This window comes from Saimiri boliviensis, chromosome 4 (assembly GCF_048565385.1).
Source record: "Saimiri boliviensis isolate mSaiBol1 chromosome 4, mSaiBol1.pri, whole genome shotgun sequence".
NCBI classification, from domain to species: domain Eukaryota; kingdom Metazoa; phylum Chordata; class Mammalia; order Primates; family Cebidae; genus Saimiri; species Saimiri boliviensis.
Window position 1 is genome coordinate 103,856,145 of NC_133452.1, and position 24,669 is coordinate 103,880,813.

General features: G+C 46.9%; 1 protein-coding gene across 11 annotated transcripts in view; it reads right to left on the reverse strand.

Annotated features, from left to right (window-relative positions):
* Positions 1-24,669, reverse strand: part of KIF6 (kinesin family member 6) — a 381,890-nt gene that overhangs the window by 13,362 nt on the left and 343,859 nt on the right. For all 11 annotated transcript variants that reach the window (XR_012517286.1, XM_003923246.3, XM_074397999.1 and 8 more), the window contains 3 exons: positions 11,441-11,525; positions 9,423-9,558; positions 5,460-5,557 (listed from right to left, as the gene is read on the reverse strand). Coding sequence is in view for 10 of the 11 variants with exons in the window: in XM_003923246.3 (XP_003923295.2) it covers positions 5,460-5,557; positions 9,423-9,558; positions 11,441-11,525 (319 nt within the window). In the remaining variant the exon portion in view is untranslated. The remainder of the gene's footprint in view (positions 1-5,459; positions 5,558-9,422; positions 9,559-11,440; positions 11,526-24,669) is intronic.

Here is a 24,669-nt window from a genome sequence, read left to right on the forward strand (position 1 = left end):
GAAATGACTCCTCAAATCCCTAAGCTGCTCAAGCATCCTGTCCCTGGATGCCACAGCTTGGTTTCTATAATTCTGCGGATGGTGCCATAAATGACCTCTGCCCTCCCCCTTTGCCCAACCAAAGGCCCTCAGCCTTGGCACTGAGTTCATTTCTCATGTTGATGTCCCTCTGGAGAGAGAACATGCCAGCCATCAGAATGAATTATCTTTCTTAATAAGAATTAATAAGCCATATTAATAATAATTAGGCCTCCTGGGTTGCCAGTCAGAGTGTTTAGTGGAATCAGCTTCCAGGACCTGAGCATTCCTGGGGAAGTGATGAATCAGGTTTCTTTCAGAATGTGATAAGCAGAGGACCAGTGCCCCACCCCCCAGTTCCCCACCTGCTGCAATTCCACAAGCAACAGCCGCTAGGCCCTTGCTCTCTCACCGCAGCAGCTCTGACCTGGCACTAGAACATTTATCTGTTCACAGAGGGATGGTGTTGGAGGGACCTTTGCACACCTTACAGATGAGGCAAGAAAACCGCAAAGCAGGGAGCCGGCTTGCCCAAGGGTGTGCTGCTTGGAAGGGCCATGACTTGGATTCATGTGATTCAAATCTCAATGGAGGGAGATTTGGAAGTGGTCAATAATGATGTGACACACACCTTTGAAGTCCACGGTTCTCGACTGCAGTGTTAAGGGTCTCTAGACAAGCGCATTCAGGGATCATCTTAAGTTGGAATACTTAAGGAATGTCCAAGAATGACCAAGGCCAAGACAAGGTGGAAGAAGCACTATTCTGATGGGTGGCATAGCAAACAGTCCCTGGGAGGCTTTGCCCAGGGGCTACTCCTTACACCCGTTCCACCATGGATACTCTTGGAGATGTCAGTAGATAAGGGCTGGCAGCTGCACAGGTGAATAAATAAGCAGTAGAGACAGTCCTGGCTGAAAGGGAGCACAGCAAAGGGAAATAAGCAGAGAAGAGGAAGAAAAAGAGGCAGGAATAGAGAGAGGCAGAGCCATCAGTGGAGAGCGGGATGGGAGCAGAGGGGAGTGGAGGAGGGAAGGAGGCAGGAAGAGGGTGGGGGAGCAGTGGGTGGAAGGAAGGCAGGCACCATTGTGGAGTGTGAAGGTCTGGGTTTAATTGTGGTTCTTTATGTTCTTCACTACAGTTAAAGCATCTCATTCCCTTTCGGGGCTTCAGCGTCCTCATTTACAGAATGGAGAGACTGAACTCAGGGGTTCTCAGAAATGGTGATGGCCATTAACAGGGGATTCTGGGTTTCTAGACTTTAGAAGGTCGGCCTTTCAGGAAAACACAGTTTTGTCCTTTAAAAGTCCTGGCCTCTTGGGAAAATCAGACGATGTGGATACATTGGAAGAGCAGATACCACAGGCAGGGGGATCCGGTGGTGGGAAGCACATAGAGAAAGCACTTTGTACAAAATATTACAAATGTGGGCTGGCAAATGCCAACTCCTGCTAGATAACATCATGGACGTGTGTTCCTGAAGGGCAGTCATGGATCCTAAACAAAGGTGCTGTGAGGAGTGAGGGGAGCTCACGACTCTGACAGGCCTGGGTTTGAGTCCACCACTGATGGATGAGCTGCTGACCCTGGGCCCGCTGCTTAATCTTTTTCACCTGTGAAGTGGGAGACAGTGACAGCTTGCACATGGCTCGTGCGTTTTGCACATGGCTCGTGCGTTTTGCACCTGGCCCATTAGGGCCTTCTACAGAGGCTAGGGCTTATTATTACTGTCAGAGAAGAAAGCCAATGCCGTCTCCGTTGGGAACGGAAGAGTGCCAACAGCGAATCCTCCACGTGCGATGTTCACAGAGAATGTCTGAGACGCTGTAATGACCTGAGAAAGGGTTCCCTACCCACCTCACCCTGGCAGAGTTCTGTGGGCCCTCTGTCACCAGCATCTAAAGCAAATGGCAAGGATGTCTTTGTCAGAGGTGGAGCGTCTAGAGCTCCTCCTTTCCAGTCTCTGGCAGGTTTACTTTTCCTCTCACCTGCCTAGTGTGTGTGTCCCATCCACAAACCCTGGCATTCCAGCTACTGTTGGAGGAGGAAATATGGGGGAGCTGGCCGCTCGAGTTGAGGTATCTTAACAGACACCATTCAGGACACTCAATAATCTCTGCTGAGGAATCAGAGCAACCAACCACAGCACCAGCGGCCACCACAGGTGACAGGGCTAAACAGCACTCCAGGGCTGCCTGAAAGCCATATTCCCCAAGACCCTCCTGCCAGCAGTCACTGAAGGGGCTTGGGGTCGGGGTAGGGGTTCTGAGAGTGGGATTTTGGGAAAAGCTCCTGTGGGTGATCTGATGCACATGTTTGAAATTCAAGGTTCTGAACACTAGGATTAAGCATTTTTTTTTTTTTTGCAAGCATAGTATATTTCTTTTCTTTCTTTCTTTCTGTTTTTTTGAGACAGGGTCTCACTCTGTCACCCAGACTGGAGTTCAGTGATGCATATCTTGGCTTACTGCAGCCTTGACCTTCTGGGCTCAAAAGAACCTCCCATTTCAGCTTCCTGAGTAGCTGGGACTACAGGCATGTACCACCATCCCGGCCACTGATTTGTGGGGAGGGAAGGATGTTTTTCATGTTTTTTGTAGAGACAGGGTTTCACCTTGTTGCCCAGACTGGTCTTGAACCCCTGCCTCAAGTCTTCCACCTGCTCTAGCTTCCCAAAGTGCTGCGATAAAGTCATGAACTGTGCCTGGCCAAGCATAGTATATTTCTACCTTTCATTTATCAGGCCCTTTGCTGACACTCCTGGCCACCTTACAGACACACACATATACACACTCTTTAATGTCTTTGAAGCCAAAGGAAGAATGGGAGACAGGGCTTTCTATTTGCTGAGCAGGATATTGCTACCAGTAGAAGCTACCCAAGAGATCAGAAAAGCTAGTGGAGAAACAGCCAGGGGGGTGCTGAGCCTCCCAGCTACGAGGAGAGCTTATCCCATGGGACGGATACACGAGGGACTGAGCACAGAGCCAGAGCAATGGCTGAGGAAGCTGAGTCCTCTCGCTTGTGTTTTTCAGATGTGCTGTGTAGAGTCCTGGAGTTTCAGCGAGAGGGCGCTGTGTGTGGAAGGAGGCAGGTATAGAGGGGTTGCAATTCAAGTTCACCGGCCTCTAGAGGTTGGGGGGGTGCAAAGTGAATGCATGGAGCGGGCCAGGGGCAGGGTGCAAATGCTAAGCTGCCTGCATCGCCTTGGCACAGAGCGGCTGCCTAGCTATTCTGCCTTTGCATTTAAAAAAATCAATAGACTATTATTTAGAGAAGTTTTAAGTTTACAGAAAATTGAGCAGATAGTACAGAGAATTCCCTTATACTCCTCTTCCCCCTTACAGTTTTCCTTGTTATTAACATTTTGTATTAGTGTGATTAATTTGTTATGAATGATGAATGAATATTGACACATTATTATGAAATAAAGCCCATGGTTCATACAGGGGTTCACTCTTTGTGCTGTACAGCTCTATGGATTTTGACAAATGCATATCATCTATGCAACATTACAGTATCATACAGAACAGTTTCAGGATCCTGAAAATTCTCTGTGCTCCATCTATTCATCCTTCCCTCCCTACAAGTCTGTGATGATCACTGACTGTTTCATTGTGTCCATAATTTTGCTTTTTCCAGAATGTTACATAGTTGGAATCATACAATACATAGTCTTCTGATATTAGCATCTTTCACTAAGCAATATGCATTGCAGGTTTATGACTTTTTATGGCCTGATAGCTCTTTTTTTTTTTTTTTTTTTTTTTTGAGGCAAAGTCTTGCTCTGTCGCCCAGGCTGTAGTGCAGTGGTGTGATCTTGGCTCACTGCAACCTCCACCTCCTAGGTTCAAGCGTCCTGAGTGGCTGCAATTACAGGCACCCACCACTACACCCAGCAAATTTTTGTATTTTTAGTAGAGATGGGGTTTCACCATGTTGGCCAGGCTGGTCTTGAACTCCTGACCTCAGGTGATCTGCCCGCCTCAGCCTCCTGAACACTGGGATTACAAGAGTGAGCCACTATGCACAGCCAATAGTTGTTTTTTAAGAATACTTTTAAATTTACAGAAAAGTTGCAAAGACAGGGCAAGGAGATCCCACGTACCCTGTACCCAGCTTCCCCTATTGGGGAATCTTACCTTAGCGTGGTGCATTTGCCACAATCACTGAACCGATGTTAACACTTGTTGTTAACTAAAGGCCATGCTTTACTGGACTTTTCTTAGTTTTTCGCTAACGACTTTTCCTGTTCCAGGCTCCCACCCAGAATCCTACTTTACATCTAGGTGGTGCGTCTCCTTTGTTTCTGCGGACCTTGACAATTGGAGGCATGCTAGTCAGGTATTTTGTAGAGTGTCCCTCCATTGGGATGTATCTGATATTTATCTGATGTTTTCCTCATTCTTTGACTGGTGTTATGGTTTTTTGTTTTGTTTTGTTTTTGTTTTTTTCTGAGATGGAGTGTCTCTCAGTCGTCCAGGTTGGAGTGAATGGTGTGATCTTGGCTCACTACAACCTCTACCTCCTGGGTTCAAGCAATTCTCCTGCCTCAGCCTCCCACATAGCTGAGATTACAGGCATGTGCCATCACCCTCAGCTAATTTTCCTATTTTTAGTAGAGACAGCGTTTCCCCGTGTTGGCCAGGCTGGTCTCAAACTCCTGACCTCAGGTGATCCATCCACCTCGGCCTCCCAAAGTGCTGGGATTACAGGCATGAGCCACAATGCCTGGCCCTCTGACACCTTTTTTAAAGCCCTATTTTATATTTCCAACGTGAGGGCTCAGTGCCCCTTCAAACCCAAAGGATTGCTCCTTGGTGGCAGAGATGGAGGCTGCACACATACTGCCCACCCTGGCCTCTGGCACGGGATGGATGATGGCAGGAGGCATGCATCATTGGCGCTACCCCCTGGGTTGTGTGGTTGGAAAGAGACAATAACATGGTTGTGGGGAAGTAGAGTCCCTGATGGTCATCCCATCATTTAGGGAGACTGACTCTGGGCCATCCACATGTGACGTTATTGGAGGCTGCCTGAATCCTGGCTAGGACGAAGAGCTCCCCTGTGTCTCAGCAGGCTGGCTACCACCTGCTACTCCCAACCCCCGCTTCTCCCATGCTATGTCCTTATCCCATTCCTGCCAACCCCTTCTTCCCACTCAGGAAGCAGGACCAGGGCTTGATTGCTAAACCTCTTGTCTCTTGTTACCATGGCAGTAGGTCCACTGGCTGGCTTCAGAGGGACTGAAGGGGTGTGCACTCCAACCAGCTTGAAAGCCACTGTCCTGAGTATCTACGACTAATTAAACGGTGAAAAGAATTCATCCTCCTGGATCATATGGCTTACCAGGAGACATGAGAGCCACAGGAATAGGTTAAAGAGAAAGGTAGGGAGCCTTTTCTGGGAACTCTAACACCTCTGGTGACTTCTCACCTTACCTTTTGTTAGAGAGGAGTTGGGACAGTTCACGCTGGGAGTCAGATGTCTGGAGAAATGGCTTCTTGTGATCGAGTGAATTCACTGCTGGAGAATTTACCTGTTGGCCCCAGAAGGAGTTTCACAGTGTTAGCTTGAATCTAATGACATAGGAAGATGTTTTTGATGTAATTCTTTTTTATTTTTGGTGCAAGTTATATACTTTATCCAGGCTCAGAATGAGTTTGTCCAGACTCCCATCACACCTACAATAATCACCTCTAAAATGGGCATCACCATATATATCATCAGTGCCATAATCTATCTCAGAGGGTTAGTGCGAGGGTGGGGGAAGGGAAGGATTTTCAAAGTCCCTAAGTAGAGTTTATGATCCACAGACGCAATTAATGACAGCCATTTTTAATACTGAACGAGTATCCCTATAAAATGGAGTTCTCAGAGGCCAACACTCCCTTGGATCAGCACCCCCCGGGATAAATCAGATACGGTCTTGTTCAACAACTAGAGTATTCTTTCTTCCAGCAGTTCTTCCTCCGTGCTGTATGCAGTACGGTGGAATGGGTGACCATAGCGGCTCTAGTGCTCACAGGGAGAGCGCTGTACACCCCAGCTCCCCCGCTTACAGCCAAGTGACCTCAGACTTTCCACTTAACTTCTCTTCAGTGCAGTTTCAATATCCAGATGTTCAGGGATGTTTTCTCCTTGCAAACAGAATAGGAAGAGCCAGGAAAGATAACCTCCCTAGTGCCGCAGCCATTTCTAGAAGTCAGTAGTACATTTAAGTTTCTTGCTCTGACACCATTTAAGTGTAGGAAAATGTGAGCCATTCATGCACGCACGTCCAGAAGAAAATCTCACTGATGGAGGTGAAAGTGTTGGATCAGCTCTGTCACTACTGTAACCATCTTCCACAGGTAGAGAGCAGAGCATGCCAGGGTCCCAAGAAGTGGTGAAAAGCAATCATTAGAGCTCCTGCAAGAATCTTCCCTAAGCATTTTCTTCCGTGACACACCGACTTTGTGGCATCTACGCTCTGTCATCTGGGCTGGAGTGCAGTGGCATGATCTCAGCTCACTGCAACCCCTGCTTCCTGAGTTCAAGCTATTCTCCTGCTCAGCCTCCTGAGTAGCTGGAACTATAGGCCTGTGCCACCACGCCCGGCTAATATTTGTATTTTTAGTAGAGATGGGGTTTTATCATGTTGGCCTGGCTGGTCTCAAATTCCTGACCTCGGGTGATACGCCCGCCTTGGCCTTCCAAAGTGTTAGGATTACAGGCATGGGCCACTGTGCCCTGCCTTGATGTAATTCTTAAGGGGAATAAGCCAGCTATAAAAGTTAGTGTACACAATATGTATGGCCAAAACCAAACCTAGACACAGTAATGACCATAATGATGGGCCTCAACATCTTGTCTTGGGATGGCAGAATTATGAGAAATGTTTAATTTATTCTTTATGCTCTTCTGTTCTTTCCAAGTTTTCCAAGTTGAACACGTATTCCTTTTAAAGATAGAAAAAAAATGTTTAAAATGTAATCTTCATTCTTCAAAAATGTTTTCTGGTTTTGCTTCTCCTTGCCCCAAACACCCGCTACTAAAGTCAGGAGAAACGCACCGAGCGTTTGGTGTGGGGAAAAAGCTCGGCTGTGGTGCTCTGCCATGCATGTCCGCACACAGGTCTGAGGAGCAATGCATACATCACAGCTGGTCTGAGTCTTGGCAGAACGCCCAGTAAGCCTCCTGGAATGTGAGTGCATACAGGAAGTTTGCGTGGTTGCTACTAGGTTATTTTACACTTGCTTTGCTGTCTTCTTAGAAGGCTGTCCTAGAGGTTTCTTGTCACCTCTCTTGCTCTGATGAGGTCTGGAGCTTTCTGCCTCTGCCCGCTCAGGGTATAGGTGAGGCTATAGAACTGCTCAGGGCAGCATGGAGTTAACCCCTCTGCGCCAGAGTATCCCACCATCCCCCTTGCTGTCATCTGGTCCCTTGTGTTTCAGTGACATCCTGTGGGGCAGGGGACACATGGAGCTGATACCTTTGCCTACTGTGGCTTCTGCTGTCTCTGTGAGTCTTACACTGTCTGAATGTGTCAGCTTTGCTTGGATACTTCCTGAGTTGCACTGGATGACCCTTGTCGACCGGTCGGTGGTGGACTCCCTCAGGCACCAGCTGGGAAAAGCCTCAGTCACTGTTGAACTTGCTGGGAAGGGCTTTTAGTGTGGGGTCCACAAACAGAATCCGGGGGCTCTGCCAATGTGGATGGGACCCAATCACATCTTTATTTTCCCTAGCTGCTACCTGAAATTAAGTATTTCCTTCAGTGATAAATGTAGACAACAAACCACAGAAGTACTAGCAATATCTGTGACTTTGTGACCAATAGAAGAAATCATGCATATTTTCATATCACCTGACAGTTGTGCAGTGATCTTGAAGTATTGTGTCATTTCATCATTATTTTGAAGTTATGATAAATATTGGGCCCATACCTAGATCTTATTGGGCCCATACCTAGATGCATTTTAAAAGTAGTACGCGTATTACTATACCATAGTGCAAAATGTTTTGATAACCGTATTTTATTCTAACCAGTTTTCTTTATTATATCATGCATTTAATTTTATCCAGATATTCTTCTCTATTGCCCTGTCACGTGCCACTTGGTATCACACTGGTTATTGTTTGGCTGTGTCCTTGGAAGATCATCTTCTGACTCTCAGCTTTCTTGTCCTTAAAACGAAGGGATCAGCCTGTTAGATAATCACTAAGGGTTCTGCCAGTCGGACACGTGATCTGATTGTGTGTGTTTCAGCACTTCCACTGTGCCACAGCTGAGATGTTACATAAGGACAACTGAAATGGGGATTCTGTGCTAACATTTACGGACAGGTGATTTTAGCTTTTGTCATACAGAAAACTTCTAAGAATTTTTCTAGGAAATATGCCAAAAAATTATCTACAAGTATGTTTTGGGCAAAAAACTAGAAACAACCTAAATATTCAACGATAGGAGATTACAACATATTTATGCGATGGAAGAGTAACAGCCATTAAAACAATGCTGTAGGACAATAACATGAAAAAATAGCCATGCTATACAATTAATTTTTTAAAAGCCATTTGCAATGCTTGAACAGCTATATAATTTATTTATTATTATTATTATTATTATTTTGGAGACAGGGCCTTGCTCAGTCACTCCAGGCTGAAGTGCAGTGGGTCTATCATTGCTCACTGCAGCCTTGTCCTCCCAGGTTCAAGCACTCCTCACATGTCAGCCTCCCAGGTAGCTGAGACTACAGGCAAATACTACCAAGCTTGGCTAATTATTTTTATTTTTATTTTGGCAGAGACAGGGCTTGCCATGTTACCCAGGCTGGTCTCGAACCCCTGGGCTCAAGTGATCCTTCTGTTGCAGCCTTCCAAAGTGCTGGGATTACAGGCATGAGCCACCGTGCCCAGCCTGATTCTATTTGTATAAAAACATATGGATATGTATGCATAGAAGTCAAAGTAAAATAATATAACCAAACATGTTAATATCAGTTACATTTAAGTAGAGTAATTACGGTAATTTTTACTTTCTCTATTGTGTTTTTCTGCATAGTAAAATTTCTATAATTAATGTTCACATATATATGACTCTGTGATAAGAAAAACAATACATGCTGTCAATAGGAGAATACCACACAAAGCGTTGGTGGCAAACCCACAGGTTTCTGGGAACTGCATCTTCCATCCCTAATTTTTCCATTAATCAGGCAGAATTTTAGGCATGAGAGCAAGGCGACAATGAACCCTTGACCTTTTGTCATCCTTGTTACTACAGTGAGCACCTGCTTCATGAGCAGGGGCTGAGAGCATGAGGGCCTGTGGGTCAAAGCCCCCACTCTGTCTCTTGACAGCCTCAATGGGGCTGCATGACTGGCCCCTCCGCAGCTTCCCTGATGATCACCAGCCCATACCTGCAAGTTGGTGGCCTCCTCTGCCCACCAGACTTCAAACTCTTTCTGTAGCTTCACCTTGGCTTTGTCCATGAGCAGCTGCAAGTGCTCGATCTCCACTTTCAGGGCTTTCAGGCGAGTGAACATTGTTTTATACCTGCGGTGGAATTGGAGAAGAGTCAGTGCACTGCTGTCTTGAAAGCATGGCATGGAGGGAGGGCTGTAAATGAATGGGGCCTGTGCCTTAGAGTCCTGGTAGAGCTGCCCTGGGACCCAGGGACTGAGACCTTATAGGAGCTTCTGAGGCCAGGATATGGCACCAGGATTTGAGTCCATCACAGCGAAGATGAAGCAGACGGAGACATTTTTGTCCATTAGGCCCATGTGACTGTGTGTGCAAGATGAATAACTTCTCCCCCAAGAATGAGAACTGCCATTCACTTACTAAGAGATAAGCATTGCTGTAGGCACGCAACATACAGAAACTCTTTAATCCTCTTCACAACCCTAGTAAGGAGACACTATTGTTATCACCTCCATTTTACAGATTTGGAATCTGAGGCAGGTATGGAGAAGTTATATAACTTGCTCTATGGGAGAGAGATAACTGAGAAGCCAGGATTTGAACCCAGGTAGCCTGGTTCTAGAACCACAGTCTTAACTGCCTCACTGTTTTGCTGGCTCACCTTCATGCTGAGGACTAAAAGTAGCACTGTGCTTATGAATGCACACATACATTGGTTTTGGGAATGCTATAATGAATTAGAAATTGTCCAACAGGAAACAGTCCAATATCCAGGCCGAAGAGATAAGTTGGCCTCTAAGGTGACACTGAGATTGGAAATGTGGGCCAAGGGGACACCATGAAGATGGAATAGACACAAGGAGAATGGGTGGGAGGCTGGGCGTGGTGGCGCACGCCTGTAATCCCAGCACTTAAGGAGGCTGAGGCTGGTAGATCACCTGAGGTCAGGAGTTTGAGACCAGCCTGAGCCTACAATTGTGAAACCCCGTCTCTGCTAAAAATACAACATTAGCTGGGTATGGTGGCGTGTGCCTGTAATCCCACCTACTCCGGAGGCTGAGGCAGGAGAATCGCTTGAACCTGGGAGGTGGAGGTTGCAGTGAGCTGAGATTGCACCATGACACTCCAACCTGGGAAAGAAAGTGAGACTCCATCTCAAAAAAAAAAAAAAAAAAAAAAAAAAAGGATGGGTTGGAAAGAAACTGAGGAAAATGAACAGAGTGAGGGAGAAAATGGATGACTGGGGAGACCCCAAGGGAGTGGAGAGTGACAGAGGCGTGTGTGCTCGGGTGGTCAGGGCCTTCTGTAGGAAGACACGTGCACACCTGCCAGCAGCGACCTGAAGACCAGCGCTTGAGGCTTTGATATCCTGGGTGTGCGTGCGAGTTGGGGGAGGGGATGATGGGTGCATGTCAGGTCAGCTGGAGATTGGGGTAGGTCAGGAAATATGCTGCAGTGACACCACCAGCTCCTTGTGGAGGGAAAGTGACTTTAGTCTCCCCAGAACCTACCCTACCATGGGATGGGTAGATAGCACACATGTGCTGAATGCACAAATGGATGAATGGATGCACCTTGACCTGCATGTGGGGAGAGATCTGGTGACCACGCTGTGACCCCAAATGTCTGCAGCTGCGTTGAGAATATGACATTCTCAGGACTCGGGAAGGAAGTGGGCTTCAGCCACAGGCCTGCGGAAGACCACCGTGGTCATACTTCTTGGCTCCTCTAGGTGGAAGCAGTGGACAAGCCCAGCTGCTTCCCGGGCCTGGCTTGGCTAGTTCTGCATAAGTCACACTGCCTGGGTTCCTGCCTTTCACACCTGCCTGCTCAAAGGCAGCTCCTCCTCTTCCTACTATTTTAGGAGCCAGCTGCTGGACCCACGTCCCTGAGTAGCTCCAGCCCTGGGCTAGGAGTTGGCCACTCTGCTCTGTCCTGCCCTGGGCAGCTCCAGGACAACACTGAGACCCTGGGAGGCTGGGGTGGGGCTGTGTGTGGCTGAAAGGAAAGGCACCTTCTCTTTTCTTCCTCCAGTTGTGATCGCAGCTTCTCCTCCTGCTGGTCTGGCGTGGGAGGCATGGCCATGTTTTCCGAGATTCCTGTAGAAGGAAGGTACCGATGGGATGGTGAAAAAGAAAGGTAAAAGGAAAAGTGTGTATTTAGGCAGATGACAGAGTTCAAGGGCACTCCAAGAAGAAAGGGGCCCCTGTGAGTTCCTTCTGGGGCCTCTTGGTGGCAACCTCTGCTCAGCTGGAAGCCCTGAGGGGAGCGGCTTCCTGGGTTAATATCTCTCTGCTGTCCCTCTCACTGCCAACATCTGTCCCTAGAAGGGAATTCTGCTTCTGTCTCTACTAACCCTTTTACTATTGAGCTCACTCATTTCCTCGTGAGTCTCCAGGGAAGATGCAAAACAGCATTTCCCTATCCTCTGAGAAAGAGCCCTTCACAAACAAGGAGACCTCTCTAAACCGCCTGACGTCTTTCTCTGCCCAAGCGGAGGTGCAGAGTTTCCAGCCTCAGAACCGTGTCTCCTGTTTCCCACTCCCCCTGCCACAGTGGTCCTCAAGCCTGCTGAGTGCAGGCCATATCAATTCACAACGAGGGCTGAGCCCAAGCCTTGGCGACAGGATCACGATGAGGCCAGGTGCAAGGCTGAGCAAGTCAGCAGGGATCAGCTGCCGCATGTGTCTGCGTCCCCACTTACGGCAACCTCTGTCTTCCTGCACATGACTGCCGCTGGTTGCCTGGTTGCCTGGTTGCCTGCTCTGGCTAGTGTGCTCATCTGAAGCCGGCTCTCTCCTAGCCCAGAGTGTGGGGAGTTTTATTTTCCTAGGAGTCTCTTCATGGTTGCCCTGCTTTTCTGAGCTCCACAGACAACATCTTAGAAATCATACAGCCCTGCTTTTTACTCCAAGTAGGGGTGACTCTGCTACTGTCCATGTGCTTCCAGACATACTCAGACTTAATCCTTACAGTATTTATTTGAGATAAGTGTTATTACTCCCATTTTACAGATAAGGACATTGAAGTTCAAAGAGGGTGAACTGCCCAAGTTACGTGACTAACTTCAGGAACCTTGGATTCCTTCTATAACATTTCTGACATCCCTTCTATAACATTTCAATAAATAATATCAATTATTATAAAATAATATAATCAAACGTTAACATCAATTACATTTAAGTAGAGGAATTATGGTGATTTTTACTTTCTTCTTCCTGTTTTTCTGCATAGTAAAATGTCTAGAATTAATATTCACATATCATAGATATGACTCTGTGATAAGAGAAACAATAAATGTGGTCAGTCATTTACAGCTCTCCCTCCATGCCATGCTTTCAAGACAGTGGTGCACTGACTCTTCTCCGATTCCACCGCGGGTATAGAACAGTGTTCACTCGCCTGAAAGCCCTGAAGTGGAGATCGAGCACTTGCAGCTGCTCATGGACAAAGCCAAGGTGAAGCTGGAGAAAGGGTTTGAAGTTATAAACAGTATCAATTATTATTAACATGTTTGATTATATTACTTTGGTTTCTATGGAAATCTCGTCGATAATGTTTCTGACAGAGTGTCAACTGCTTTCTGCTCTAATACCTCCAGGGATGAGGAGCTCGCTAACTTTGCAGGATAGCACATTTCATGGTGGACAGCTCTGTTTCCTCTTTGAGCCAAGACATTTCCCACTAACTTCTTTTCACCTCTACTTTGGCTCTTTGGAGCAGCATAACATATCTTTCTTAATCTGATGGTCCCTTAAATATCTGAACAACAACATCAAAATGCCATGTGTTTGAAACTCTGTTTTTTTTTTTTTTTCTTAGACTGACTCTGCTCTATCCCTCACCTGAAGTCTCAACGACCTGGTTACTTTCCCATTTATCTTAGGTCTGGAAATAATACTTCCACGGGCCTGAGAGGCACAGAATAGAGAAAGACTTCTCTTACCTTTAAAAAATTTAAGCTCTACATTTTTGTAGCAGGTGAATTACTAACAATGACCATTTATTGGGGGCTTTCTATGTGCTAAGATCTGCCAAATTCTACTAGGCACTGGGCGTGGTCCTCTATGTACCCTATTACTAATTTTCAAAATAACCCTTTAAGGATGGTGTTGCCATCACCTTTCAGCTAGTCTTAGTCTCAGAGAGGGCTATGGATAACCTAAGGTTACATAGCTAGTAAATAGCAGAGCTGAGATTTGAACCCATTTGTTTTTTTCTGATTCCAAGGAGCTAAATATTTCAATCAGACAGCCTCCCCAGCACTGCTCGTGATTTTTATTTTCTTTCTTTTGAGATGGAGTCTCTGTCACCAGGCTGGAGTGCAGTGGCACAATCTTGGCTTACTGCAACTTCCACCTCCCAGGTTCCAATGATTCTCCTGCCTCAGCCTTCTGAGTAGCTAAGACTATAGGCACCTACCACCATACCCGGGTAATTTTTATAATTTTAGTATAGATAGGGTTTCAGCATATTGGCCAGGCTGGTCTCAAAATCCTGACCTTATGATCTGCCCCGCCTCAGCCTACCAAAGTGCTGGGATTACAGGCATGAACCACCAACTGCTTGTGATTTTTTTTGAGATAAAGTCTCACTCCGTCACCCAGTGTAGAGTACAGTGGTATAATCTCGGCTCACTGCAACCTCCACCTCCCAGGTTTAAGTGATTCTTCTACCTCAGCCTCCCAAGAAGTTGGGACTACAGGCACCCGCCAACACACCCGGCTAAATTTTGTATTTTTTGTAGAGATGGGGTTTCACCATATTGGCCAGGCTGGTCTTGAACTCACAACCTCATAATCCACCCATGTTGGCCTCCCAAAGTGCTAGGATTACAGGCGTGAGCCACCACCACCAGCCTGCTTGTGATTTTTAGCAGCTCTGTCGTGGTTGGCCCCTATTAAGTTTGTGGTCAGTTTTAAAACTTGCATTTTTAAAAATAAGTGATCGTCAAAATGCATCCTGTTTCAGTGTGATTGTCCTTTTGATCCCAAAAGCAACACTTCACATTTATTAGCAGCCTAGCCTGCTGAGAGGTCCTTATTCTGTCATGCCATTATTCTTTCCCTTTGACTCCCTTACCCATTTGTTACCTGTGTCTTTTATGTCATTAGCTTATTGATAACTATGCTAACTGGATCACGTTTCTGTCCATCATCTTTTAGGCGCCAGTGATCCCCTTTTCCTTGTGTCAATTGCCAACTTTAAATTGACAGACAGAGCAGGTGTCTTATTTCATCATCTAAACACAGAAGCTGAAGATTCCATCCACATCCCACCTGAAGACCGCACTGTCATCTGTGTTGGTGCAATTTATTGGCTCAGATGAGGCAGCCCACCTGTCCACATCACCCATAGCCCCCCAAGTCTCAGGCACAGGAAGCCCTCAAGGGCAGGGACTGTGGTCCTTCTGCTCTGAGCATCTTCCCCCAGAGCTGTGTTCAGACTCCAGGTACAGGGTGCACTCAGTTCGTCGCATGTTTGCTGGCCTTGTCTCCTTTGCAAGTCGTCAGGCATGATCAACTGTAGGAAGTATCTTAACATGAAACTGACAATGGTGGGACTTTCAATGGACGAACTATTTCCTTTTTAAAAAGTTTCAGAAATGGGCCCAGGTATCTTTCAGCCTGCTAAAAAGGTAACACTGTGAATCTCTTTCTTCCTTTTAACACTTTTGTCCATCCCAAGGACAAAATTCAGTGAAGCCCCACTCTGTGGTGACTGGCTGGGCGTCCTGCTGCAAGCCCAGCGTGTGCGAGGCTGCTGGAGGCAGCTGGTGGAAGGGCTGCTGGACTCACAAAGGGCCATCTATCTGGCCAGCAGAGGTGGTCTCCAGGGCTTCGTGAACAGACAGCAGAAGGTAGCAGGGATGGCCAGGATGGTCTTCCATATAAAGGCTGTGGTCACCTCATGTGAATGCAGAGCCCCTCTGTACAAGGCAGGCTCTCGCCTTGCCCCATGGTTGGTTGTCTTTTCCTTGGGCATCTTGCAGGTTCCCCAGTAGGTCGTAGAGTCGCAGGCGCCCTGGAAGTGTGTGGGGTGTTCAGGAGCCTTAGGCAAGAAGCACCTTCTGAATGCAGCTGACACAAGCACGGAATGGCAACGTCAGTGCCACCCGAGGAGTCGCCCGAGCCCCGTCCCCATGCAACACCGCTTTCATTCTCACCACCCCAGCTGGCAGACAGGATCGCCTCTGCTTCACGGTCAGGAAGACCAGGCTCAGGGTCACGAGGTGGCTTGTGCGATGCCACAAGCTACCAAATAGCAGCGCCAGGCTTTGGATTCACGTCTAGTCACTCATCTGCTTATGTAACAAATGTGGATCAAGCGTTGACTAAGTGCCTGCCCCTGTTTAGGAGGATTCCAGTGGGGAAGACAGACACTAAAACAACAGACAGTGGAGTCTACAACATCAGGTCCAGGATCGGAAGGTGCTATGAGGAAAGAGAAAGCCGGGTAGAAAGACAGAGGATGACCAGGGTGGAGGACAGGTGTAGGTAGAGTGGGTGAGGGCCTCTATGGAGGAGACATTTGAACAGTGGCCTGAATGGAGGGAGGAAACAGGCATGTGGAAATCGGGGTGCAGAGTGTACAACAGTTAAGTGCAAAGGGTGTGAGCCTGCTTGCTGCGTCTGAGAATAATGAGAGGGCCACGTGGGATTGGGGCACGGGTCACGGATTTTGGTTATTAAAGGGTAGACTTCAGAGGCCAGCACCCAGGGAAGACACTAAGACTTTCTCTCAGCCCCAGCCCCAGATCTGAAAGGGTGCCTGAACAGTTGGTAAGGGAAATCACGGTGGGAGCTGAAGTCAGTGAAGAAACCGAGGCCAGACCCTGGAGGATCTTGTGAGCCATAGTAAGGACACTGGCTTTGAGAAAGATGGGAGGCTGGAATATTTTGAGGAGAGGAATGGGCTTGATCTATTCCTTTGAAAGCTAAGTTAAGCTTTTTCTTTTTTCTTTTTTGGCTGATCAAGACAAAGCTACCCGAAACTGAACAACAGTGAATGTGAGGTGGCGCCAGGAAGCTGGGAGTCTGTTGAAAGGGTCTGGGAAAGAAAGCTGGGGCAAGGGACCTTGGGAGTCCAGAGTGAGGGCACAGAACACCCCATGACACAAACTACCCACATTGCCATGACAACCAAATGGGCCTGCTGTCCAAGGTGATGTCTGCTTAGTGAAACGCACTGCAGCCTCACCAGGAGACAGCCTCTGGCTGCTTCTGATGTGTTCTGAGGCTTGGCTCATCAGTAACCTCTGAAGAGAAATAGTGGCTGGGGACTCAAAGGGAACCAAACAAAAGCGACTGAGCAAGAACAGAAGAAGAGGGAGTAACTGAAGGGCATTTGAGTTTTGTAGGTCTCCATCCCCACGGGGACTCTGGCCAGGGACAGGACCTCCCATCACCTGACAGGAGGCACAGGGAGACCTCCTTTCAAGGACAGGATTCTGGCTGGGACAGCAGCACAGGAGGTCACAGTCCCGAGTGGCCTGTGAAGTCACACTGTTCATCTGTGGGGAGGCAGCAGCCACCAAAGCAATACAAAAGCAAGAAAAGGGTTTCACTCAGTGGCTCTAGGTCTGAATAGCACAGAAGGAAGAAGCCCTGAGCAGTCAAACAGTGACTGAAGCTTCAAGTTGGGGGGACACACAGTCCCAGGCTGACCTTATCTCTGGTCACCGGTGTTTTGGAATTAGCCACGCAAGGACCTGAGGGGCTCTTGCCTGGAAGGCCAGCCAAGATGAGGACCCCTCCTTCCTGATGTAGTTTCTAATGGAAAGATCTCTGCAACTCCTTGTCCCACTTCCCTATGCCCTCCTCTCAAACGCTCTCTCTCCCATGCAGTTATCTGATGTTTGAAACGTGCAGAATCATTTCTTCGGTTCAATGGTTCTCAACGGGGGGTGCACATCAGAATCACTTAAGGAGCTTGTAAAAGCACACAGACAGCTGGGCCCTACTCCAGACCTACTGAGTTAAAATTTGTTGATAGGGTCCCCTGGTGATTCCAACGCTCACCCCTTGTTAAGAAACAGTGCTTATGGCTTGGAGCCCAGTTTCAATGCAAGTACTCTGTACAGAAGTTACTGAGATTACAGGCTCTGCGGAAGTTTAGATAGGATGGTATGGGGAGGTAGCATGTCCCCTACAGGTCTGCCTGCTTTCCAGACCTTTAGGAGCCACTGTGATAAGGGTAAAACGGGCTTCAGGGGCTTGCAACCGGGAAGACACACTCTGTAAGGCTGGAACCGCCTGCATCTGGCCCTTGCAGGTGCTTGATAAAATCTGAATAACAATAACCATCACACAGCTGCTACATGGGTTAGGAATGTCATATGCATTGTCTTGTATAATTAACAACTCCCACTCCAGGTGGGGAAACTGAGCTCTGCCAGAGGAAGCAATCTCCCCAGGATGGCACTGCTAGTAAGCAGAGTTAGGGGGAGAATCGGCTCTGTCTGATTTCAAAGCTGCTGCTCTTTCCTCTGTAAGTGATTCCAATAGTGAAGGAAGCCACAGGGCAGATTATTGAAGTCTGTATTGACTTGTTGGTATTTGAAGGTGTTGCTCTTTTCCATGAATGCCTTTCAGATCTGGGGCTGGGGCTGAGAGAAAGTCTTAGTGTCTTCCCGGGGTGCTGGCCTGTGAAGTCTGCCCTTTCCTAACTGAAATTCATGACCTGTGTCCCAATCACACGTGGCATTTGCAGCTTGCCTGTTGGGTGTGAAACACTACTCACTCTCCAGGGTCAGCCCACAGAATACCCAGAGCCAGCCTGTTCCATGCCCTTGACTGGACTAGGAATCCTAAGGAAGACGATGTTGACATTTCCAACCATTCACCAGAGCCGAAAGGGGCCCTCTGGACTTCCGTAGAGCAAAGGCTGTGAGGCTCGCATGGCTGTCCCCCAGCCAGTGCCCTGCATGGGAAGGGGCAGTGAGTTATGTGACTCTACCATGGCAGACAAGACATCAGAGCCGGAAGGCATTCCAGCTGGTCTTCTCTGCTATCCAACTATCCAACTAATGATTCATCTGCTGAATACCCACTCTGGGCCTCCTTGGGGCTCAGCTGTCTCACACAACCATAGATCACTTCAACCTCACCTTGTTGGAGAAGTCAAAGTGTCTATTCTTACGGAGATTGATGGTGTTCGTAGCTCAATTACCACAATGGTCAGAAGCTCAGAGGCAAAGATTCTGGCTTCCCAATCAGACCATTTCCTGTTTAATGGCTCAAAATTATTGTCAGCTGGAGCTGTCGCACACCGACGAGTGCTCAGTGCTGCCATCCATCCTGGTGTTGATTTCTTAACAATGTAGTGGCCCCTGGCGTGCCCAAATTTAAGGGTGTGCTGAATGACCCCATGGACACGTGGCTGTGCCTGATAATTTCTTGAGCACACCCGCTCCCACCGCCACGGGCCCTGAGCTCACTGCTGCTGCCTTCCCCTCAGGAAGAGCAGGGCGCTTTGTGAGAAGATAAATGGCGGCTCTTCTGTACAATCAGAAGTGTGCCATATATCTGCTTGCAGCAAAACCCAGGCCCTGACAGTCCCCTCATAGAAGACTGTCCACCACCTCTTCCTGCATGAGTAATCTTCCCTGCTCTGACTGTGGGCCTCTCTGTCCAAGATTGTCCCTGTCAGGGATGGCGGCCTCTCTCCTTCAGATTTGCTCCTTCTCAGCCCTCGTGTTCTCTGTGGAGGAGGCAGACCACAAAGTTAGAGGGTCAGCGTGCACTAGGGTCAGTCGGCAATATAAAGGAGACTCTAGTATGCCATACTCAGGGAAGACATTCCTAGTCTCATTACTGCTTGAACTTGGCATGGATCCCATTCGTGGTCACCTCTGTTCAAATGGGAGCTCTCTCTCCTCTCTCTCCATCACCCTTTCTGCTAGAACCCCAGATTTTGGTTACTGGTCTGCACTTCTCTTATCACAGCCACTCAGAGCCTGGTGTGGCGACTTCTGGGTCTGACCCACGAGGTCCCGCTTTGTTCCTGGTGCAGAGCGCCTCTCCCAGCCCATCCTTCCAGGGGCAGCCTTCCAGTCCACTGTGACTTTCTCCCTTCTCCATCGGAAGTGTGCTCAAAGTTCTGAACTCAGGTTTCTCTCAAAGCTCTGAGTACCTTGGCAGTTCTCCCTCCTGCCACTTTAGCCTCATGGACTTGTGACCACATGGCTCAGTGCAGTGGCTTCTCAAGAGATATTTGTAGGAAACTTGGCATGCCTACAGTCCGGTTGCATCTTTATCGCACTGGACCAGCCAGGGTGAGTGTTCTCAGGACACATGTGATCTTTTGGGGAGAGCAGTTTTTCTTGCACCTGCAAAAGCCAGCACGGGCCTTCTTCCTATGAAAACCTCTGATGAAGATGGTTAGTAGGGTTCTATCAATTCTCTTGACTGGCTATTTAGAGAAATTTCAGGAGTTTTAAAAATTGAGTTGTGCATCCTTCATAAAGCTGTCTCCCTCTACTTTTGGAAAACATACCTGCTACTAGCCAATTTGTAAATTAATCCTTTCATTTGGCAATAATTTATCATATATTGAAGTCAAAAGTGAGTTCTGAGACAGACCACACAGTAGAACTGGCATATTTTCAAAGTGAAATGGGGAGAGCTGGCTAGACAACTCAAACACTCACATCAACATTTGAAAAGGGCCAAAATAAATGTTTGACGAGAATTCCTTTAAAAAGAGCTAGCAGTTTGCCTAAGCCTACCTCCTCTCCCTCCTTGGGGGAGGCGTGTGTGGAGATGCTTCGTCCTCCTTCAGGGGCAGTGAGGGAGCCCGAGAGACCACGCCGAAAGCTTGCTGAGAATTCTCGAGCATCTGTGTGGGTGTTGGGGTGGGGAGTGAGAAGGCCAGAGGGCACTACTGTCTGATTTGTATTGATCTAGAGCAGGCGTCCCCAAACTTTTTACACAGGGAGCCAGTTCACTGTCCCTCAGACCGTTGGAGGGCCACCACATACTGTGCTCCTCTCACTGACCACCAGTGAAAGAGGTGCCCCTTCCTGAAGTGCGGCAGAGGGCCGGATAAATGGCCTCAGGGGGCCACATGCAGCCTGCGGGCCGTAGTTTGGGGACTCCTCATCTAGAGCATGGGGCAGGGACTGATGATCTGCTAGAGGCAAGAGCAGAGTTACTACTGCGTTTCTGTTGACCCAGCATGGGCCATAAGCACAGGAGAGAGGCTGGTTAGGGGCACTCTGGATCAGTGGTGTGCTGCTAAATGTTTAACAACCAGCTCTCTGGAAGAAAAAAGCCCTGATTCTCAGTGTTTGCCAATTTTGGGGGTGCAAATACCCGTCATGGCCAATTTTGGTCTACCAACACGATGTTCCTGCATTTGGAGTTGGGAAAGAATGCACACAGTCAGCCCTTGTAAGACGGTGTGAGCTGGCTCCAGCGTGCCTCTGAGCTCCTCAGACACAACCCTTGACACTTAAATTCTTTCTCACAGGGCCATCTAGAGGGGCAATGGGAACGCAGGAGGAGGCAACCTGGAAGTGGGCCACCTGGAGGTGGTATGCTGGGCCTATTTCTAGCCCATTGGCTTCCCCACACTATTTTTTTTTTTTAATTTTTTCAATATATATATTTTTCTTTTTTTAAAAAAATTTATTCATTTTACTTTAAGTTCTGGGGTACATGTGCAGATCATGCAGGTTTGCTACATAGGTATATATGTGCCATGCTGGTGGTTTGCTGCATCCATTGCTCCGCCATCTACATTAGGTATTTCTCCTAATGCTATCCCTTCCCAATCTCCCCATCACCTGCTAACCTTCCCCAGCTCCCCACCCCCCAGGCCCTGGTGTGTGATGTTTCCCTCCCTGTGTCCATGTGTTCTCATTGTTCAACACCCACTTATAAGTGGGAACATAGAGTGTTTGGTTTTCTGTTCTTGTGTCAGTTTGCTGAGAATGATGGTTTCCAGTTTCATCCATGTCCCTGCAAAGGACATGAACTCTCCTTCCTTATGGCTGCATAGTATTCCATGGTGTATATGTGCCATATTTTCTTTATCCAGCCTATCATTGATGGGCATTTGGGTTGGTTCCAAGTCTTTGCTATTGTGAACAGTGCCGCAATAAACATACGTGTGCATCTGGCTTCTCCACATCTTACACCCTCAGCCTTTTCACTGGGCTCGCCCAGTGGGTAACAGCAGCAAGCAACTGGAAGGTAGGAGGAGAGGCCAAACTGTTTCTTCATGTGAGACATCTCGGTGGGGGTCACAGGCTGGATACATGGCTTGACTGAAGGCCACGGCTTGTATCAGATGGTCAGTGCCTTTCTGTATAGCCCTGACAGTTTTTAAATTCCAGTGATTTTTCCCTGTGTTGTCTAGGCCTAGGGGCAGCAATGCTTCCTGCCTTGCTGCAGTGATTGTCTCTGGGGTGCTCTTTCTTGCAGTTTTCCTACATTCTGCTCATGCCTCTGTAGATAGATCTTTATCCAATTCTCTTCACAACGTCTCATCTGAGTACGGACATCTGCTTCCTGTTAGGATCTTGACCCATATAGGTTCAAACTGGGTAAGGAACTGTCCCAATAAGGCACATTCCCTCAAGTCAAGGAAGCCGCTGGTGAGGGACCTCCAGAGACCCATGAAAGCATCCCAAATTAGGAAGAGTCTGCTTTGAATATCTGCCAGGCCCAGAGAACCCAAGGCCATGTTACAGCAGAACCATTCAAGTAAGATTTTCACAAGGGCCCTTCCTCCTTTCCTTCTTTCCTTTATCCTTTCTTGAGAGCCTTAGCAGGTTGAGGGAGGGAGGCAGTTAGAAAGAGAGAAGCTGATGACCATTTCCCTTTACTACTGACAATTTGCCTGAGTTGGGGTAAGGGAGAGAAGTCTTTTTTTTTTTTTTTTTTTTTTTTTGAGACGGAGTTTCGCTCTTGTTACCCAGGCTGGAGTGCAATGGCACGATCTCGGCTCACCGCAACCTCCGCCTCCTGGGTTCGGGCAATTCTCCCGCCTCAGCCTCCTGAGTAGCTGGGATTACAGGCACGCGCCACCATGCCCAGCTAATTTTTTTGTATTTTTAGTAGAGACGGGGTTTCACTATGTTGACCGGGATGGTCTCGATCTCTCGACCTTGTGATCCACCCGCCTCGGCCTCCCAAAGTGCTGGGATTACAGGCTTGAGCCACCGCGCCCGGCCGGGAAGTCTTATCTTTTGGTGAAATCAGAATTATTAAGATTGCAGTTACAATATAAAATGACCACTTTTTTGGTTTGTAATTAACAACGAATGACCAATTCAGTTATGGGGTTGATCAATTTCCATCTAGGGGCAGAGGAAGAACTTTCCCTCCTATGAAGACAGAAAGAGACAGCAGGAGAACAAGAAAAAAATGATCTTCAGGGCACTTCCCTGTATCACTCATGTTAGGCACTCCATTGACAGCTATTAAGTCCCTATCAAAAATTACAAGGTGCCTGGAGAAGAAAGTAAGTGGTACATTTTCTGTTGTCACCCTTAAGTAAAATGATCCTGACATAAACAGTAGTGAGGAGAATTAAGATTAATCAGAATTGAATTGGGATTCACTTTTTACTACCACTTCTATCACAATGATTCCACTAAAACAGTAATTTCTGTTTGATCTAGGAAGCCTTGGAATCTAATCCTTCACAGAGTTCTGGGATTTATTATAAACCATTTCAAACACAAAAAGTTCAGAGAATGATATAAATAACACCCATGTACTGACTATATTTTGAAATATCTAAATAGTTTGCTGCAGTTTCATTTTTTAAAATTTTAAATAGAACATTATGGAATTGGTAGATGCATCCTCCACAGTCCACTATCCTTTCTCCTGGACAGGCTCCTGGCTCTTTACAACAGCTCCTTCTTGATTTCTTCAAAAGATACCAGGATTTTCAAATTACCACTTAAAGCTTTCTTTTGGTTATTTAGCACCCACCGTTTGTATTTCAGCATAGTCAATCTTGGTTTCCTGTTGGTTGGTCTTTCCCAAACTAATCATCACCTTCTCAGGGAGATGGGAAAGACTTACCCAACTCCATTACACACGCAACAGAACTGTTCCTAGGAAACACTGAGGCCTTTCTTGGTCTGAGATTTGCCAAGTACAGATGGTGATTTTCGTCACGTGTAAAGGAAAAAGAGGACAGATGGAGGCGCCAGCCATAATACATTCTCATCTAGCAGATGAAGTCCAGAGGCTAGAATTTTGTCTTCTAAGTGTTTGGTCAAATGCCTAATTTGCTCAGCACCCATGATTTCTGCACATTTGCATGATGAAGAAAATGGCTCTGGCAACTGGTAACAAGGTCATTTGTGATTAGTGCTTGAAGGAATAGACAGTTCCTTCTTGGATGATTGTGTTTTTTCACAAGAAAGAGTGATCAGTGGCACCTGTAGTAAATATGGTTAGAGCGATGTAGTGACTGTGTCTTGTGGAAGCCTTTAATGGTGCTGGTGGCCCAGAGCTCTGTGACAAGCAGTCTGAAATTGTCTCTGTTTGCTGATGACTTGAATTTACATACAGAAAACCCTAAAGACTCAACGAAAAACTTTTGGTTAATAAGTGAGTTCAGTAAAGTTGCAGGACACAAAATCAGCATAATAAAGCCAGTAGCATTTCTATATACCAACAACAAACTATCCAAAAGAGAAATTAAAGAAAAATTTCATTATTGATAGCAACAACAAAAATTTGAAAATTACAAAATACTGATGAAAGAAATTGAGAAAACCACAAATAAATGAAAAGATGTCCTGTATTCACGGATTTAAAGAATTAATATTGTTAAAATATTCATACTACCCAAAACAACATACAGATTCAATGCAATCCTTATGAAAACTCCAATGTTTTTTTTTTACAGAAATAGAAAAAAAATCCTATAATTCATATGGAACCACAAAAGACCCTCAATAGTAAAAGTAATCTTGAGCAAAAAAGCAAAGCTAAAGGCATTACACTTTCTGTTTTTAAAATATACTACAAAGCTATAGTAATCAAAATAGCAGGTTACTGTAAGTAAACAGACACATTGACTAATACAACAGGATAGAAAGCCCGGAAATAAGCCTACGTATTTATGGCCAATTGATTTTTGACCAAGATGTCAAGATCATATAATGAAGTAAACAACAATCTCATCAATAAAAGGTGTTGGGAAAATTAGATATCCACATGCTGAAAAATAAAATTGGATCCCTAACTCACACCATATAGAAAAATTAACTCA